Below are 20,591 nucleotides of genomic sequence, written 5' to 3'. Positions count from 1 at the left end.
TCCATGACGACAACGCACCAGCTCACACCTCAGCAGTTGTGGTCGCAAAATTAATGGAAATAGGGTTCCAACTCGTTTCACATCCCCCCTATTCTCCAGACTTGGCTCCCTCGGACCACTATTTGTTCCCCAATATGAAGAAATGGCTGGCGGGAAAAAGATTTTATTCAAACGAGGAGGTGATTGCAGAAACGAATGGCTATTTTTCAGACTTGGACAAATCCTATTATTCGGAAGGGATCAACAAACTAGAGCAGCGTTGGACGAAGTGTATAAGCCTAAAAGGAGACTATGTTGAAAAATAAAAAAGGTTTACCCCAAAAAATTAAGTAGTTTTTATTTTTGCACGGACTTTTCAAACGACCCTCGTACAAGAACTAGTAAATGAGTAAGCCATTTTTATAATATCAAAATTAAACTAATGCGATGCATGAAGATGGGAGTGTTTTGATTATAGTTAGTCATAATTTGGTACTAACTAGGGACGTAGTTATTCTTAAGAGCGAACTGAGATGGTTCATTTGTCAATCTATTTCTGAACACAGCTTTTTTTAAAGTTTTATTTTTGACAAAAAGCTGTTCAAAAATATATTAAGATGCAAACATTGCAGAAAATTCTTACTACCCCAATTTTTTCAACTCGTTTTAAAAACTTGAATTTTTATATTGCAAATGTAATTGTTATTTTTAATTATTATTATAAAGTATGTGATTGGTCGGATTGAAACATTCACAGGGCCGGCCCATCACTGGTTAACACATTAATTTGGCCTTAGAATATATGTATTATAGATTACCAATCACTTTTGACTAATACTACTGATCATAGACGTTAAGGAAAGTTAAAATAGACCCTTTGAAAAGGTGAAAATTCCGTTACAGCTATTTTTAGTTTGAATAAATTTAATTAAACTAATTTATTATTAAGTGAGAGTCTATAAAAATATAATATTGCTTCACATTTCCCAGTGGTTCGGTCTGTAGGCAGTGACATGAATTTTTCGTCGCGCCCTCTCTCTATGAACACTAATAGAGCCGGTCATCAGACGGACGGCATTGGGGGCGGTCAAAGTTAGTGGAGGTGGATAAAAGTAATTAATTTAACAATTCCCCTAAGAGGGGGGTGTACGCGCGGAGAAAGAAGAGTCGCGTGTCTGAACGCCTTCCTGACAACACGAATTTATTGTCGTACGGCTCTCGACCGTCCACTCTCCTCTTGCTCTGGCTGCCCCCTCTCTTCAACCCATCTAGGCGACGTTTATTACGCTTACAAAGAGCACGAGTCAGGGAGATATACCAACCGCTGCACAATGGTAGACGACCAAAAAAAAAAAATATAGGTGTTCTATATAGGCACTCTGCTGTACCTTTCATTTAATGTGTACTTTAGTAGAATAACTTTTCTCCAACCTTGTTCCTGTAAATGCAATATGGAAATTTATTGAAGCTTCTGGCGTAACAGCAATTTACCGGATGAGTTTTTTACATGGTGATTTGTTGTAAGTTAAAATATTACACAATACAGAATAGTAATTTCATTAGTTTGGCTTAAAGAACGTTCTTTTTTCTTTTTTTTTTATTTTCAAAATCACCAGAAATGATTGCGTTAAATGTTAAATCGGGGAAAAAAAATCCAAAAGGATCTGAAGAAAAGTTTATTTTTTGTATTAAACTACTTTTGGTAAGACATTAAAAATTCATCTCTACCAAAATGGAACAATACAATACAGACAGTGCTATCTGTTGAGAAAATTTTATTTTGTAGTTTACATTAAGCTTTATTGATTCTCATATTAATGAAAACATTTGAGCAATTAGTATTTATTTACTTTTTTAATCGTTTTATTTTATTTTAAGAGTATTTTAGTTGAAAGATGATAAAGATTTTATTGCAATATGTTCACTGGCTTTATATGGAATTTATGATTGTCTATTTCATTTTTAAAAATACATTAATAATTGAAAACATTTTGAGAGTTAATGCGATAGAGATCATGGCATTTTACGCGGTTTTAATAAACATATGTCGACTTTTTAAAAAAAAAAAAAAAAAAAATATAGGTATATATTCTTTAGTTTGATTTACACAGTTCACAGTTTTTGGTTGAACAAGTTCTATTTCACGTGAAATCCGTTACGTTTAAAACATTTTCGGTTGCAATAACATGATTTACTATGTAATTCAAGAGATGGGTGTATTATATATTTCTTTGAAAGAAAAACAAAAATCACTTTTCACGCTGGTCTGCTTAGGTAGTGCTGGAAATTTGAATAAAAATCCAGATTAAGTTCAGCACATCTAGCTTATGCACTCAGTACAGTTTGCTGGTCCATTCGGCTTTTCAGACTAGGTGGATTGCTTTGTTAAAGGGAGGTATTCTAGAATTTTCTTGTCACTTTATATTTAGAGCAAACCTTTTTTAAAAAAAGAAAATAAGTTTCAAATAATTAAAGTTTGAATTTCTTTATAAAAGTTTTTATAATCAGATTGACATTTATCTTATAAGTTTCATTAATTAGCTCTTTTTTAAGAAGTATTCAGAGCTCGTATCTGCTTTGTTTATATTCTTATTAAATATTTAAATTGTATAACACGCTAGCCAAAAACATACAATGGGAAAACTGTACCCTAGTTTTCTCCATCCAGCCTCGTTATCTGTGACAGCTCTGCATGTTTTTTTTTTTTTTTCCTTTTTGATCATATTATAAGAATGGTCAAACCTTGTCAGCTGGATAATAAACACGCAAAGGAAACCAAACAAGTCTTTTCCATTTTACCTTCAGCTTTTTCTCCATTCCTGCTTTACATAGTTCTATATAAAGCAGAATTTAATAAAGTGGAATTCATTTTTGTTTTACTAAAGTCGCAAATCTGATGAATACTGTTTATAACAATGATCAAATATGAGCTATTCTATCTGCTATGCTAGTTCTAATTATCTAATTAGAATTAGCAGGTCTAACTTTTGGTACCTCAATTGATTGCGATATTAAAATTGCACTTTATAAGGGACCTAAAATTGCCACGTTGTGCTTAATACATTCATTGTTAATGATTTAGTTTCTATAATTACACATTTATCTCTAAGTAAACTAACTAAAAACACTCACTAACGATAGGTTCTTGGTTCTTGCCGAGTATATTAGGTTCAGGAGGTTGTCCTACGTTAGGAAAAGCATAAAACGGCCTTACACATCCTGTTCTACTCCGTTGTAATTACTAAGTTGCCATACTACTTGATTACTTAAGACTAGAGAAAAATCAACTTCAAAACTCCAATCACTCTCAATTCGGGGTTTTCCCCTTGTATTTTACCTTTACTTGGCAAAAGAGGGCTGACCTTCATGTTTATTTTAGCCCTGACCATTAAAGTAGGAGACAGAGGCATAAAAAGTAGAAATCTAGACAAAGTAGATGCCAATACGAAGTTGTTTCCTTGTATTTTACCATTCATTTTGTAAATGAACGCTGACATTTATGTTTATTTTAGCCCTGGCCATAAAAGTAGATGACAAAGACAGAAAAAGTGGAAATTTAGACGAACTGGACACCAATTCCGCATTTTCTCTCGAATTTCACCATTCATTTCCCAAATGAAGGCTACCCTCTCTGTTTGTTTTAACCCTGGCCGAAAAAATACGTGACAGAGGCAGAAAAAGTAGAAATCTAGACGAACTGGAAGCCAATTCGGTGTTTTTCCTTTGTATTTTACCTTACATTTTCCAAATGAAGGCAACCCTTTATGTATATTTCAGCCCTGGTCGTAAAAGTAGGTGACAGAGACAGAAAAAGTAGAAATCTAGACGAACTGGAAGCCAATTCGACTTTTTTCCCTTGAATTTCCCAAATGAAGGCAACCCTTTATGTTTATTTCAGCCCTGGCCGTAAGAGCAGGTGACAGAGACAGAAAAAGTAGAAATTTGGACGAACTGGAAGCCAATTCGGCTTTTTTCCCTTGTATTTTTACCTTTCATTTCCCAAATGAAGGCAAACCTTTGTTTATTTCAGCCCTGGTCGTAAAGGTAGGTTACAGAGACAGAAAAAGTAGAAATCTAGACGAACTGGAAGCCAATTCGACTTTTTTCACTCGTATTTTATCTTTCATTTCCCAAATGAAGGCTACCCTTTATGTTTATTTCAGCCCTGGTCGTAAAGGTAGGTTACAGAGACAGAAAAAGTAGAAATCTAGACGAACTGGAAGCCAATTCGACTTTTTTCACTCGTATTTTATCTTTCATTTCCCAAATGAAGGCTACCCTTTATGTTTATTTCAGCCCTGGTCGTAAAGGTAGGTTACAGAGACAGAAAAAGTAGAAATCTGGACGAACTGGAAGCCAATTCGGCTTTTTTCACTCGTATTTTATCTTTCATTTCCCAAATGAAGGCTACCCTTTATGTTTATTTCAGCCCTGGCCGTAAGAGCAGGTGACAGAGACAGAAAAAGTAGAAATTTGGACGAACTGGAAGCCAATTCGGTGTTTTCCCTCGTATTTTATCTTTCATTTCCCAAATTAAGGCTACCCTTTATGTTTATTTCAGCCCTGGTCGTAAAGGTAGGTGACAGAGACAAAAAAAAAAACTAGAAATCTAGACGAAGTAGATGCTTATTCGGTGTTTTTACCTTGTATTATACTTGCATTTTCCAAATGAATGGCACCCTTCAAGTTTATTTTGGCCCTGGCCATATTTTTTCTAAACTTCCTTAAAATCTAAACTTAACATTTGCTTTTACGTTTCAATACAAAATCCAAAGTTTGCCTAACATTATGCTAGATTGGATTTTAAGAGGGCTGGCTAATGGGCCAATTTTTGGGATGGAAAAAACCAGTTGCAATGCATAGTCCATGCTAGTTTTTCGCGTCGTTTTCATTACTTAAGTTAATTAAATGCAATGCATTTCTTTACTTTCAGCTGGAAGGAACTATTTAGAAAAGCAGTCAAGATGGGCCAAACATTCAGTCTACCCTACCCACACCCAAAATCATGGATTTTTAAGCCGTCCACAATCAAGAAGCATTACGAGGTAAGGAATTATTAAAATTGCCCATATTTATATTTAATTTATTTTGGAAACAAACAACTTGTGGTCAACTTTTGCTTTAATCAAAAAAACTAAAAACGAAGCTCATAGAACAATTTCAGCTTGAAAATGGAAGGACATTTTCGCTGGTCGATACAAAGGAAAACCGTTGTAAAAGCCTTTCTAGTCAGGCTATAAAGTGTGTGGAACGTAAAAATTTATATTTAAAAAGTTTATATATGAGCAACATTTGTGGCCGTATAAGGGGTACAATAACTCCGTTATGCCCAGCTTTCAATGGCTGTTCTAGTTTATACAGTTGGTAAACACCGTGTAGCTCTAAATTTTGTAGGGATGTGTTGGCAGTTAGAAATTTGACTGCTTCTTTGTTACATGGGTAGTGGGTTTTATTTTAAAACAAAATCAACATATTACCAATACCTAATACAAATTGTTTGCCTTCGATTTAAGAGTGACTCTAATCTTTAAGAGGGAATGTTAAATGTTTTCAATAGGCCTTTTAGAAAAAAAACTAGAAATAATTTTACTAAATATTATATTATTGTAATAGGCAAATTTGTAAAGGTTTAGTTTATTTGTGGTAACCTGCCGCTACATTCGATCTGAACTAACTCAAAAAAATTAAATAAATTTTGAAAGATTAATTTTTCAATTATAGTATTAACAACCAATTTAATGGAATACTTTTGAGCAAATCAATATTGGATAATGTCTCCAAGAAACGAGGTTTTTCAGGCGCAGCAGGATCATTTTTCTAGAGAGGGAATGTTTTAAATTTGCCCATTGCTGAACATAATAGCTGAAGCTATTTATTTTAATTGATTTTTAGAAATTAACCTCACCTATGGAAATCTAAATAGAATATTTGCAAACCTATCTATATCAGCCACTGTTCATCACATTTATTTTGATCTCTTTTAACTAAGTTTGTCGCTAAGGTCGATTAATTTGGTTGGAACGATGTTTTGCTTATTTACCGTGATTAATGCAATTAAATGCCTGAATGGTAAACAAAAGACATAATCTTCATCTACTCCTTTTTTCATTACCTTTTCAAATAGTCTGCAGTTGCTTGAGTTCATCTTTTTAATATTTTTTTTTTTTTCAAATATTATTGGAATTTAGAAGCTTGTAACAGATATTCCGTGCTTGTTGATGACTGTTTTAGGACTTTTCATAATAAAATTACAGCAATCTGTAGTTGAATAGTGAAATTGATTGCAAAATAAGTACTGCTCCTGTACGTCCTCAGAATCTTTGGTGGAAGGGATTAGCTATGAGGTTAGCATACTGGACTCCCACGCGGAGGTCCCGGGTTCGAATCCAGCAGCTGACCCTTAGATTTTTTCTTCCTAGGAGCTTCTTACAGCTCACTGTCCGGTGATGGACAGTGTTGTCTGTAACGAGAGAACACTGTCCGGAGGCCGGCAGTGCACTGGAAAAAGCTCCGGGCGCTAATAACCTTGGATGTTGACGCGCCTTAAATCATTAAAAAAAAAGAATCTTTGGTAATTTTCACTGTTAGACAATAGCACAAGATCTTTATAAACCAAACTGGATGGCCAAGTTAGTACAATCCTTGAACTAAAATGTAATGTTTAATATGGGCGATTATCTAGTTGTTATTTCCTTTTAAATCACCCAATTGTTTTTACGATGGATGCATACATTGGAAGATTTAGGTAGCTAATAAATAGATTGAAGTGGGATTGTTTGAGAATCTAAAATGTATAGACAAATTCTTATTCAATGCCAAATCGGTGTTTTTCCCTAGTATTTTCCCTTACATTTACCAAAAGAAGGATACCCTTCATGTTTATTTTAGCTCTGACCGTAAAAGCATGAGACAGAGACAGAAAAAGTAAAAATATAGATGAACTAGAACCAAAACGTTGTTTTTCCCTTATATTTTACTTTTTATTTTCCAAAAGAAGATGACCCTTTATGTTCATGTTAGGCGATGCCCGAATTACTAAATTATAAAAACAAAATTAATTTAGTAAGTTTTTTAATGTAGTAATTAGTAATATTTGAAATGAGCTATTGTTAGCTTCTATTGACCCTAATGATCGCCCCATTTACAGATAGAAGGCCTACTTTCGTTTACATGATCACCGTTTGTTCATTTATTAACTTAAAAGGAGATCAACATGCTTTGATATTTTCTCACACAATCTTAAGTTAGGTGACATTAAACGGTATAAAATTTCATTCGAGTCCTCACTGTTTTTATTGTACAAATTGGGGATGTCAAACTGACGGCCCGTGGACTGATTACGCCTTCGTGATACCTTTTCATGGCACACCACGTTCTAAAATATAATGAAAATAGATAAATTTGTACTGAACAAATTGGCGCTTATCTGAGACCGAGGCAATTCCGTACACACATTTCCCGTTACCCCTAAACTACTGAAGACGAGTATACATAAGGCCCAGTGCCTGTCCTAAAGCTCTGTGGTCTCATAGGAAGGCGCACACCAGTACCGGCAACGTTTGGAAACGATATGCTAGCCATTCTTAGAGTTACGTATTGTAAACAGATCCAAATAACGATAAGGTTAAAAAAAAAAAGGGTTGTGAAGACAAGAAACATACCTATTAAGTCAAATTTATAAATGTTATTACCGGTTGTATGAAATGACACACCGGTTCTAGATTTCTACTTTTTCATCCAGAGCTGAAATAAACATAAAGAATAGCCTTCATTTAGAAAATGAAAGGTAAAATACAAGTGAAAAACACCGAATTGGCTTCCAGTTCGTCTAGATTTCTACTTTTCCTGTCCCTGTCACCTGCTTTTACGGCCAGGGCTGAAATAAACATGAAGGGTAGCCTTTATTTAGAAAATGAAAGGTAAAATACAAGGAAAAAACACCGAATTGGCTTCCAGTTCGTCTAGATTTCTACTTTTCTGTAACTGTCACCTACTTTTATGGCCAGGGCTAAAATAAACATGAAGGGTAGCCTTTATTTAGAAAATGAAAGGTAAAATACAAGGAAAAAACACCGAATTGGCTTCCAGTTCGTCTAGATTTCTACTTTTCTGTAACTGTCACCTACTTTTATGGCCAGGGCTAAAATAAACATGAAGGGTAGCCTTTATTTAGAAAATGAAAGGTAAAATACAAGGAAAAACACCGAATTGGCTTCCAGTTCATCTAGATTTCTACTTTTTCTGTCCCTGTCACCTGCTTTTACGGCCAGGGCTGAAATAAACATGAAGGGTAGCCTTTATTTAGAAAATGAAAGGTAAAATACAAGGAAAAAACACCGAATTGGCTTCCAGTTCGTCTAGATTTCTACTTTTCTGTAACTGTCACCTACTTTTATGGCCAGGGCTAAAATAAACATAAAGGGTAGCCTTTATTTAGAAAATGAAAGGTAAAATACAAGTGAAAAACACCGAATTGGCTTCCAGTTCATCTAGATTTCTACTTTTTCTGTTACTGTCATCTACTTTTACGGCCAGGACTGAAATAATCATAGAGGGTTGCCTTTATTTGGAATATGAAAGGTAAATACAAGAAAAACTCTGAATTGACCACCAGTTCGTCTAGATTTCTACTTTTCCTGTCCCTGTCACCTGCTTTTACGGCCAGGGCTGAAATAAACATGAAGGGTAGCCTTCATTTGGAAAATGAAAAGTAATATTAAAGGGAAAAACGCCGAATCGGTTTCCAGCTACTTTGTTTATATGAGATCGAGGTAACTGTATACACAATTTCTAGTATTTAACTACTGAAGACGAGTGGCCAGTGTCTTTCCTCTGTTCTGTAGGCTCTATAAACGCACTGACTAGTTCTGGCGACATTTGGAAACGAGATGTCTGCCACTCTCATTGCCACGTAATCTAAACTGATCCCAATAGCGAAAATGTTAGAAACAGCATTCAGAGTTGTGATGTCATGAATCGTACTTATCAAATCAAATTTCTAAATGTTGCCTGGGTGAATTTCGTCTGTGGTACTAAACGGCTCTTGTTTTAATTGTGTTTTGATGCCCCTCGTTTGAATTATCCGACAGTATAGAGCCGACATGTGCATCCTTGATGTTGTTGATATTGAAGAAGGGTGGGTAATTTCACCTTCCTCCTCTATGTTTGGGTGACCTCAGCAAATATTTGCTTTGTTCCACCCTTTATATCTTCACGTCCCTTAACGTAGTTGGTTATCAAATAGATCTTCTGGTTAATTAAGCTGTATTTTTTGTTTTACAATTATTATTATTAATACTTACTGTTTTAACCAAGATGTAACTTTAGTTTTGCTTATTTTGTTTGTGATATTTGAGCATGTTATCATTTATTTCGTTATTTCAAAATTCATGTATCAGTACAAAACGTTGCTTTTCAAAAAGTGAACTATACATATAAAAACAAAAAAATGATGAAGTAGTATTAATATAAGACAAAAATAAGAACCATCGAAAAGTTATGAAGTAAAATGGGGAACTATTTCTTGTCAATTCTTTACGTAAACTAAATGCTGATAATTGTAGGATTAGTTTTTTAATTTTTTTTTTTTTTGCCTTCGCCTATACAATCTTAATCTGGGACACTCAATTTTAAATCAAGGTTTAAATGTTTAACTTTAATTGGTTAATTTATTAAGTTGAAATAAAGATGAAACAAGCTTAGTCTGAACTTCTAGTGGCAGTAACATTAACTTAATAAATTTTGTAAACAAATACTAAAATTGTGACTCAACTCTTCAGTCCGTTAACTGCGCTGAGTTCAATCTAAGTATGTTTTCGTTGCTTAAAATCTACTGTTCTTCGGATAAAAGTTTGCTTGAATTAGTAAATATCTATTTTTCGGACAGGTTTACCGTTGCATCTACTGAATTATGGGTCTTGGACGGAGGATGTTAGCACATATTAGTTACTACCATTTTTTCAACAAATGTGTATTTAGTTAAGGGCGATTCTCATTTGGAGATGTTGCATTTATTGAATTAAATAGCTCGTTACTTAAATTAAAACCATTAAAACGCTCATTACTGATAAAATGAGAAGATAGACTTTTGATAGATTGATAAGAAAAATAAATTTGAAGGGAAATCGATAGTTCGTATTATTAGATTAAAATGCAGCCAATTTAATTACTTTGGAATAATGCTTAAAACTCAATATAAAATTTGCGGGAAAGGAAGAGCTTCTGAAATTAAATTGAGATTTATAATAAATCAGCAGCAAGTTTAACGTTTATATTTAGTTTTAATTTCACATTTTCTTAACACTTTAGGTAAAACTATAAATTCATGATTATAACTAATTGCAAAAAGATGCAATTTTTTTTGTAAAAAAGCGATAACATTGTTACTTTGCACAAATTAATTTCAAGAAAACAATTGAAAATTGGTAATACTTATAAAAAAAAAGGTAAAATTTCTACACAAAGATAGGTAAAATGCAAACTTAGTATCAGGGGAACATAATACTGTAGGAGCTAAGCCGAAAATCTTGATGAAGGGGTGTGGCGTAAAACAAGATAATGTCAGCCAATCAAAAATAAGTATGGCGAATCTTCATATTGTATATGTATTTGTTATCCTCTCATTGGCTAAACCTGAAATGAACAAAATGGAGGCGCCTAGCAGCATATTGAATTTCTATTGGCTGATTGTTATCACTATTCGCCCATCCTTTCCTACATAGCATCTACGATAGGCTCCTACATTTGTATGTTCCCCTGATACAAAACTTGCATTTTACTTTAGTTCTAGATGAGAATTTTTGCAAATCACTCCAGGATTCATGGGTTTTAATTATTAATTCAGTCCACAATATTATAATTTTGGTTATAAATGGGACATATTCATTTGTGTCAATTAACAATTTTTAATTTTAATTTCCCTAGATTTTTTTTTTAAATTGAATTTTTTGAGCTTTTTTTTTCAATAAAAATGTTAACTATGGAGAACAACATTAAATATTTGTTGGGTACCTATTTCATGCCCGAACAATTTTATGACATTCGTATAAATCGAGTGTCTGCTTCATTTATTTAATTTCTTGCAATCGGTGTTGCATCTAAGATGAGATAATGGTACAAATTACCCTTTTGGAGAAAAATTAAAAATGTAGTTGTTAGTATGAATGTAGGCTTCTTTCTAGAGCTGCTGTTCAACCTCATCCTCTCCAACGATGGTCACAACAAAATTTACGACCGAAACTTCAACTGGCTTTCATTCTGTGGTAGAAGGCAGACTCCCTTCTCTCCTGCATGGCCTAAAGTCCTTCTGTATTTCCCTAGAGGCCAGTAACGACTTCGTACTCCCTGTCTTTTCATATCACCTTGCTTTTCTTTTGCTTTGCCTGCCTTCTTTCTTTATTTTTGCTTCCTTTATTATGAATTATTCTTTCTCTCTCTCACTCTCTCTTTTTTGTAAAAAGATGCAGTTCCTAATTTGTTTTTCTTTTCTGGATGAAGCGATGTGAGCATACGTTGGTTAGATTCTCTGGTTATAATCAAATAAAGTTTCATTCGCCAGAAGTTTAGAGTGAAACTTACCAGTTCGGTGAGGTAATAGCACACAAAATGCGCCATCTATGGTAAATTTTGACGTTTATTTGCACTCGAGAAAAATAATGTAACAATAAACAAATCATATTAAGTAATTTATTAATGTACAAGTTCTTTGCAAATTTGCTTGAGTTAAACAATATGCTAAATGATTTTATTTTACAATTGAGTTCAAATAAATTTGTTAGGTCAATCTCTAAACGTAAAAGAAATGAATATGCAGGGTGCAGGGTGCAGTCGCACTAAAATTGTTCAGAACTTTGAATATTATTTTTAAAAAATATGAGAACATTAAATATTTGTGCTATTAGAGAATTTGTATGTGTATATACAGAATAACAGATCGATGAGATCCATTATTGGTATTTACTTGATTCAATTAGTGCGCTATTAATAGAGTCAGGTTTACAATTGAAAGTTTGTGACCTTTATCATTTTTATTTCCCATTTAGTAAACTTCAATTTTTTTCCACAAGACGGCTAATCCCAGAATATGATGTTTAAATAGTTTTTGTTTATACAAATGAGAATAAGAATTGTTAGTAGTTGACTATTTATTTTAAAAAGGTTCTGAATTATGATTATAAATCATCTAACAATAAATGAATAAACAATTAATTCAGACTGAAACAGTTTCTTCAAACGTTGGAGTGAATTCTTCCAAAAACTGTTTATAATTAGTTTTCGCACGATTATTGCACATTCTGTAATCAACAAAAGGTTATAGAAAATAAGTTTTTGTTAACCCACCTGGGTAGGTTTGTGCAACAAGACTAGTCACTTCACTTTATTCAGAGTGATGCAAGTAAGCTTCTCTTTATTTGATTTAAACCTTACAGACATCGCTAGATTTCATACTAACAAGTATTTTATCAATCCTTTACCTCAAACCTCCAGAAGATGCAAGTTTTCCAACTGAATGGACTAAATCTTTGTCCTTATCAAAAAGAATAGGGACCGAGAAACTAGTGTGCTGTGATGTACTTATTGTATCCAAATTCTTAAGTTCAGTTCGGCTATCAGTGGGACCCAAAATTCAACTCATATATTATGATTTAGTTATATTTCTAGAGTGAACCCATCTAACTTCTGTATTCTTCATGTTTCATATTATTTTGAATTCATTTTCCGACTATTAAATTAAGTATTTATTTATTAACTATAAGCTTAAAAAAAATAACACCAATCGGACTTTACTGGCTTGAAAGTTTACCGCTAGGTAACTATTATATTTCTAAATTAGAAAAATCTTTTAAAGCTAAGCGTAATAAGATCAGACAACATAGATAATATGTTATGGAAGGTTGTGGTTAAAAGTTTTTGGCTAAGATTTGTGAGTAGATCTTCATTAGTAGCCAGTAAGTTATGCCTAAAGCTTCCCATTATCGAAATGTTCAATAGACAAATGAGCTGATCACTCAGATTCCTCAAGAGCTTACCAAAAATCATTCTTCCAGAAAAAGAACATTTTATAAAAACACATTTCAATAAAAATTAAGGGCTGTTTATTTATTTATTTTTTTTTTTAGCTGAAATTACAGAATAAACTGATTATGGTAGTAAATTTTATTAACCAACAAAGCTGTAATAAACTAGAATTTTTCTAATTTTATTTTTTGTTCTCTATTTACAACAGAGGAGAAACAAGTTTTGCTATTAACTAATCATATCTTAATTGATCTTTGAATATCGTCAGGATCGTAATTCCTATAAACTCTTCGTATGAGTTCGAAAAACGAGCCGTTGAAAATGAGTTAAGTAACTCAACAAACCTTGTCCTGATCTGCTACTTCGGTTTCATCTAAGCTGTACCAGTAAAATTTCTAACTTCAAAAGTTTTCTCTTCAATTTACTTTTTCTAAATGATTTTAAAGTTATTGAGAATTAAAGAATACCGTAATAAATGTAAACGACAGTTTTCTGCTTAATAAAGTTGTATCAAGCAAGAAGAATGCTTGCTTTAATTTCTTTTACACTATTTACAAATTTATTAACAATAATATTCTTTAAGTAAGCTTTTGACAAAGCTTTATATAATTAAACAAATAGTTGAACCATTTTTTTACGTTATTTAAGAGAACACTTAAATAAATAAAAAAAAATCCAAGAATGTAAGATTTGATTCTTTTATCACACACCTCAATGTACATTTTTCATTATGAACCAACTTCACAGCGAAGGAAGCAGATGAAAAGTGACTTAGCTCATTGGGACTACCACGTTCGCTGATGGGTCGAATGTCCAAAAATATTTTCTTGAATCCTGTGAAAGAAAAATAATTTTTGCTTTTCAAAAATAAATCCCGTTTTGTTATTTCATTTGGCGTAGACTTTTACCGGATACTCAGTCAATTGACTTAAATCCTTAAATCAGTATATAAGGTGAACTTAATTAGACTCAAGTTTTGAATAATGCATCCCTGTCTTAAGAAAAAAGTAACTAATAAGTAAAAAAACCAAAAAAAAAAATCTGCCTTAAATAAACAAAGTTTTAGACAGTTTTAATTTATCAGGCGTTATTTTCGTTTAATTTATAAGGAACAAAGTACAAGAACATTATGAGAACTCCTATTAGTTTATTTATCTGGCCAATTTGTATATTCTAAAAAGAAAAAAGAAAGATTGTCAGCATTCTAAATTTAAATGCTATAAAATTATGAGTGAAACAAAATTTCTTCCAAACTGTTCTATCAGCAGGCTTTAGGGAATTCTTCAATGTCAAAACTTGCATTTTCTTCTGGTGTTAATAATTTTCTTACGACAGTGACATACACTTCAAACCGACCACCGGTAGCCCTTTGTAAACCCCTAAATTATTTAATGCTACAAGAATAAAGGTAGGCCAAATTTTCGTTTACCATTGCCTACTTTCAGCTGAACAAAATTACTCCTTAAAATATTTTCAGGAGACTTGCAATATGATCATCCCAGTTGTTTTTTTTTTTTTTTCAGTCTTTAGTCCTTCTTTTTCAATTTGCAAGAATTCAAATATTTTCATACTTATTTCAGCTAATTGAAAGCTTATGAAACGTCCGTAAGCACATTTGCTGGGATTTTTACTTTGACTAATTTTAATTATCTACTTTAAATCATTTTCATGATGAAACTCATTCCCACAATATTTCTCTTCACAGCCATTATCTTTTCTTGTTTCCCCATAGAAGTAGTTAAACACAACTCCGTTGGACTATTATTGTAATAGTCTTATATTTATTCATGATTGTAAAAGCTGAACCATATTTAATTTTGTTCTTGTAACTTAAATGTTGGGTTACATTCTATTCATATTTAAAAAAAAATATATTTTAATCTACTCGGTATTGTTCTAAATTAAAAAATAAAAATAAATGAAAATCATTTACTATAATGATTTAAAAAAAAAAAAATCAATTAAACTAAGATAAAATAAAACTAAAAAATAAAGGAAAACTTTAAGGAAAATAGAAGGGAAATTTGAAAATATGTTTAAAGTTAAAATAAATAAAAGATATTGGGAAACTTTTACGTCATAAAATCAAGTATAATAAAGACAATTTAAAGTTTTTGTTTTTCTTTTCTTCTTTTTTATATTACAAATAATCTTTGGTTTGATAAACTTATAGATTTGTTTTGGTTAATATATCGACTTTGGTTATTGTTGATATATCCTTAAATTTTTTTTTCTTATTAATTATATATAATAAAGTTTTTTTTTTTTTTAATTACATAGGGATTAATTTACTTAGTATGTTTATTGATTATTGCAAATATAATGATGTAATGCGAGATAATATCTTTTTCGGGTAGTCTTTTGGAATGATTTTTTTTTTGTCTTTCACTAGAGAAATACTAGTTCAATGCTTAATTAAAAAATCCTTTTTCTCATCAGAAATATACATTTTATAACAATTTTGTGAAATATAATAAAATAATTATTACTTCTTTTTAAATAGAATTACCTTTTTAAAAATTATTATTATACTATTTTTTTAATTTTTCTTCTCTATTTATCAGATTTAATAATAATTTTTCACTTTGTTTCTTTATTTATTCTTTTCAAGTATTTATATTTATATTTTATTAGAGGAAGACAATGAGTAAGAATATGGTCGAGACTTTCTTCTTGTTTTTTAAATATACATTCAAATAAAGTATTATTATTTTTATTATTAGTTATTCGTAAGGCGTGTGAGACATGATTGGTTGATTGACTAGATAGAATTATTATTAATTAATTTTAATAATAAAAATCTTAAATATCACATTATTCTTACAGGTACTTATTATTGTTTTATGTACCCAATTTATAAAAATGATTTTTTTTTTTTTTAATTAAACAAATAAATAAAATATTAAAATATATTTTGATTGAAACATCTAAACCTAACACCAATAGATCATGCAATGATTAGAATTTTTATTAAATATTATTATGATTTTTTTTTTTTTTTTTTAAGGCGCGTCCAACATCTGAGATCATGGGCGCCTGGAGCCTTTTTCAGTGCACTGCCGGCCTCCGGACAGTGTTCTCTCATTTACAGACAACACTGCCCATTACCGGACAGTGAGCTGTAAGAGGCTCCTAGGAAGAGGAACTATAATGGGCAGGCTGGACTCGAATCCCTTCCCGGTATCTACGCGTGGGAGTCCAGTGCACTAGGCTAATTCCTTTCATATCTTTTAATTTTTTTGGGGAGACACATCAACCACTATGGTCATTAGCGCCAATAGCTTTTATTATTATTTTATTTAAATACTCAAAGTTTATTAACAATTAGTTATGAATATCAAATGAATCACACTATTCATTTTTTTTTTCTAAAAAAATGTTGTATAGGCCTTAATTTTTTATTAATTAAAAATATTATTCAAAACTTCTTTTCAGGGAATAAAAGAGTATTTTTACTTTTTTTTTGCTATAAAAAGGTATAAAATATGCCACACAACAGCGTTACTAAAAGTAGTTTACGTCTTGTACTACACCACAATACTTGATTTAGTACTTACCTCCAACAAAAACTATCTAAATTAAAAACAAAAAACTAAAAATATTAACTAAAGAACAAAAAAATCTAAGATAAATCTATTAAAATTATAGACCCAGCCGATACAGTACTAACTAAAATAATTAATAGGTTACAACTAGAGAGCCAAAAGATCAACAAAAAAAAAATTTGTGGTTAGTTTAGCAATAGGGAATCATAGTGAATAAAGAACAATATGGATGTATCTAATAATTAAAAAACAATAATAAATATTTGTAAAAGATTATTATAAAATCTGTGTGCCCTTTATTAAAAGTTTTATGATTAAATTGTATGATTAAATAAAATTACTAAAATATGACGTTAAATAAACTAAACAATGCTTTACCTTAAGTTTGTAATAACCAAAATTTTATTTAAAAGGGGGTAGCGGAATAAGAGGGGTCTGGCGGCCCCCACCGGTTTTGATACAATCGACCCAAAAACCTTGGAGGAGACCGAAAAATTTTTTTTTGAAATTTTTTCCGACCCTCTCCAACCCCATAAAAACTCGTAAACGAGAAAAATGTGTTTTTTTGATATTTTAATTTTTTTCGAGCGTTCTAATCATTTTAAAGCGGTTCCAACGCAACTAAAAATTTATTTTGGATGTGTAGATGTTCCCTGAATTTTTCCGGTTTTTACTGTACAGTTAAATGAAGTGAAACATAGCTTTGAATCCAAAAAAAATCGTTAAAAATCGGGATTTTTTAAAAACAAGTCTTCGGCATTTTGGGCTGACTCGATGGAAAATGACGGCCTAACTATGGTTGAAAGATATACTCTTACTCTACAAAATGGCGCAATTGAAACTCAATTTGGTTGCTTGTTGTCTGCGATAACTCAATTAAAGTAAGAGTATATCTTTCAACCATAGTTAGGCCGTCATTTTCCATCGAGTCAGCCCAAAATGCCGAAGACTTGATTTTAAAAAAATCCCGATTTTTAACGATTTTTTTGGATTCAAAGCTATGTTTCACTTCATTTAACTGTACAGTAAAAACCGGAAAAATTCAGGGAACATCTACACATCCAAAATAAATTTTTAGTTGCGTTGGAACCGCTTTAAAATGATTAGAACGCTCGAAAAAAATTAAAATATCAAAAAAACACATTTTTCTCGTTTACGGGTTTTTATGGGGTTGGAGAGGGTCGGAAAAAATTTCAAAAAAAATTTTTTCGGTCTCCTCCAAGGTTTTTGGGTCGATTGTATCAAAACCGGTGGGGGCTGCCAGACCCCTCTTATTCCGCTACCCCTTTTGTAGGCCATTATTATTTTTATTCTTATTTTAAAGGGAACACGGTAAATGATAGAAAAATAAATAATGACTTTTGATTACTGAATTGGTTTTTAGAGTAAATTTGTTATACCTATGCATTGTGTACTTACTTTGTATTTTTATTCGTGTAGGGGTAAAAAAAAGTTTGCTCTGCTTGCTAAAAACTTTTTAATGACTTCAAGCCAATTTCAAACCAATATATAACTGACTAGAATCACGATTATCCAATTATTTTATCGCGTTCAAATAGCCCGTCAGTATCTTACAACATATCGTTAATTATCCTAGCTTAAAAGAGACTTTATTTTAGACAAAAAGTCACCGATTTAGCCCGCCCATCTTTCTTTAAAGTGTTTTTAACAAGTGTGGCTGAAGATCCGTGTAACCAGACTCAAGAAAACGCAGGTTTGTAACCATTCTATGCTCGCGATTAAATAATGCTTAAAAACTTTATATTCAATAGCATACAGATTTTATAATAATCTTTAATGATTTAAAATTAAGAGGCGTAGAATTTTAATTACTTATTTAAGCTTAAAAAAATAATAATAAAAGATTCATTGTAGTTAGTTAGTTTTACTTAAAAAATTCATTTGACTTCGAATATTGCTTCACGATTTTCGTCATATTATAAAAACATGATTTATGATTAAAAATATTCTAGCACAATTTCTAAATATGTAATGAGATTAAAAATAGTTATTTGCTAAATTATGAGAGTACAAAAATTTTAAGTTAAAGCCCCAAAAAAGTTTGATTAAACTATTGCATTTTAATTTTACTTTACTTCATCTTAATAAAACTATTTATATTAGAATTTGACCCCCACAATATTAAAAGGCACTGTTAACAATTTAACTTCTTTTTTCAAATGTTCGACTGTTCACAATTTAAATGAAAAAGAAGTACCTTGTCTTACGAGTAAAAAAGATTATTTTTCAATCTTATTTACCTCAGAACCGAAAGAAATTTAAATTGAAAGCAATGGGCTAAGACATAGGATCCTAGGGTAATGCAGCAGATAAATTGGAATGATGTAGAAAACTATTTTTCCGGTATTTATTATTTTATTTTTCATGATGAATGGCCTAACAAAACATTGCATAATTTAGTCATGCAAATGCAAACAGTTTGCACAGTGTGTTAGGCGAATAATTTAATAGACAAATTGTTGCAGAATATTTGTAATTTTAATAAAACTTCAACCTATAAGACTAGATTAATTCTTAAAAACCAAAGGAATTAATAAATGCATATTTTTAAAAAAAGTATATGTATGTAAATCAATATAAAGCCTGCACTTTTAAAATTTGTAAATGTATCAAGACTCAAAATTATTGATTCTCGAATATCAGATCCGTTACTTCCAAAAATAATATCGTACGCAAGATATTCTTAAAACTTAACTGATTTTAATTCATCAATTTTATGTGAATATTCTTTGAAGTTTAAGTGAAATAAAAACGAAGAGATTTGTTTACCCTGTAAACTAAGTCTCACGCTGAACAGTTTATTTGTTAGGCCACGTTTGCCACCTAAAAGTTTAGAAGAATAGAGGTTTGTTTTTTTTTAAAATAAATAATAAAACAGAACAAATAAACTTAAGCTACTTATAATAGCTATAAACAGACTATGTACAATAAGGGTGTTTAGTTTATAATACTATAAATAACGATTATTTTTAAAATATTTCGATGTCATTTTTTATGAATTGTATAAGCACTTAATTTGTAATTTTATGTATTAGCAATAATTTTAAATGCAAACAATGTCCAAAAATTTATTTAATCGTTGTTTAGATCATTATAAGCAAATTTAGTTTGTTTTTACAAAATTCACTTCTTTAATAATAGTTTTTTGTTTTTAAAAATCGTTAAGCGTGATTATTATAATTTAATAAATAGTTATGATTTTATTTTTTACATTAAGGAAAAGTCTTTAAAATGGGATAACAGAAGAGTCTTTTCTCGTTCAACTTTAATAAGTTTGTTTTCAGGGAAGACTAGTTTCAATAAGTAAGCTATCTTTGGCCTTTAAAAAACCGAGACATTAAAACACTATTATTTATATACAAAATTTAAATTATATTAAAATAAAATAAGATCTTTTTTAGGGGGCATGGTGGAGAAGTTATTAATTTAACCAAATATCTTTTTCACAGATTAATTGGCTAGTTTATTTTGCCTTCTTCAGGGTAATAATGGTTTATTTAGTGTTATTGACTGTTGAATTACATCATCATTTGTTGAACAGCAATGGCTGTATAATTTAACATTAAAGAAGGCAATCAGTGTTCTCCAAAATGTCTGAGAAAAAAAAAAGAAAGTTTATTGAAATAAATGACCTCAGTTCCTCCCTTCCCAAAAAATAAATTCAAGTCTTTGCTGTCGATAACCATCAACCTGTATAATCATAATTTTTTTCGCCTGAAGTTATATTTTCAGTTAAGATTTTGCAAATCATGACTTATTTGGATTATATTTTTTTGAATTTATTATGAAAAATTCTTTGGATTACCCAACCATTTGGTTGATGAACCCATTAATATATCAAGCGGGCCATCAAAAAATTATTTTACCAAATTCCCACAGTAGGAATGCAGGTGGGAATGAAATTGTAAAAAAGGGCGAACGCTCTTTTTGCTAAAAAATGGCCCTTAGTATTGCAAACCTTAACTGAAACCGCTTTACCGGATTATCGCTTAAAAAAAAAAAAAAAAAAAAAAAAATAGAGAAAACTTT

At 31.1% G+C, this 20,591-nt stretch overlaps 1 protein-coding gene across 1 annotated transcript in view; it reads left to right on the top strand.

Annotated features, from left to right (window-relative positions):
• Window positions 1-20,591, top strand: part of LOC141460544 (uncharacterized) — a 147,073-nt gene that overhangs the window by 5,027 nt on the left and 121,455 nt on the right. The window contains exon 2 of the mRNA XM_074140666.1: window positions 4,913-5,024. Coding sequence (XP_073996767.1) covers window positions 4,913-5,024 — 112 coding nt within the window. The remainder of the gene's footprint in view (window positions 1-4,912; window positions 5,025-20,591) is intronic.

Source organism: Rhodnius prolixus, unplaced genomic scaffold, assembly GCF_049639745.1.
Source record: "Rhodnius prolixus isolate KJV_2025 unplaced genomic scaffold, Rpr scaffold_6, whole genome shotgun sequence".
NCBI lineage: Eukaryota > Metazoa > Arthropoda > Insecta > Hemiptera > Reduviidae > Rhodnius > Rhodnius prolixus.
The sequence above is the reverse complement of the archived record's forward strand: the minus strand, read 5'-3'. Positions and strand labels throughout refer to the sequence as shown.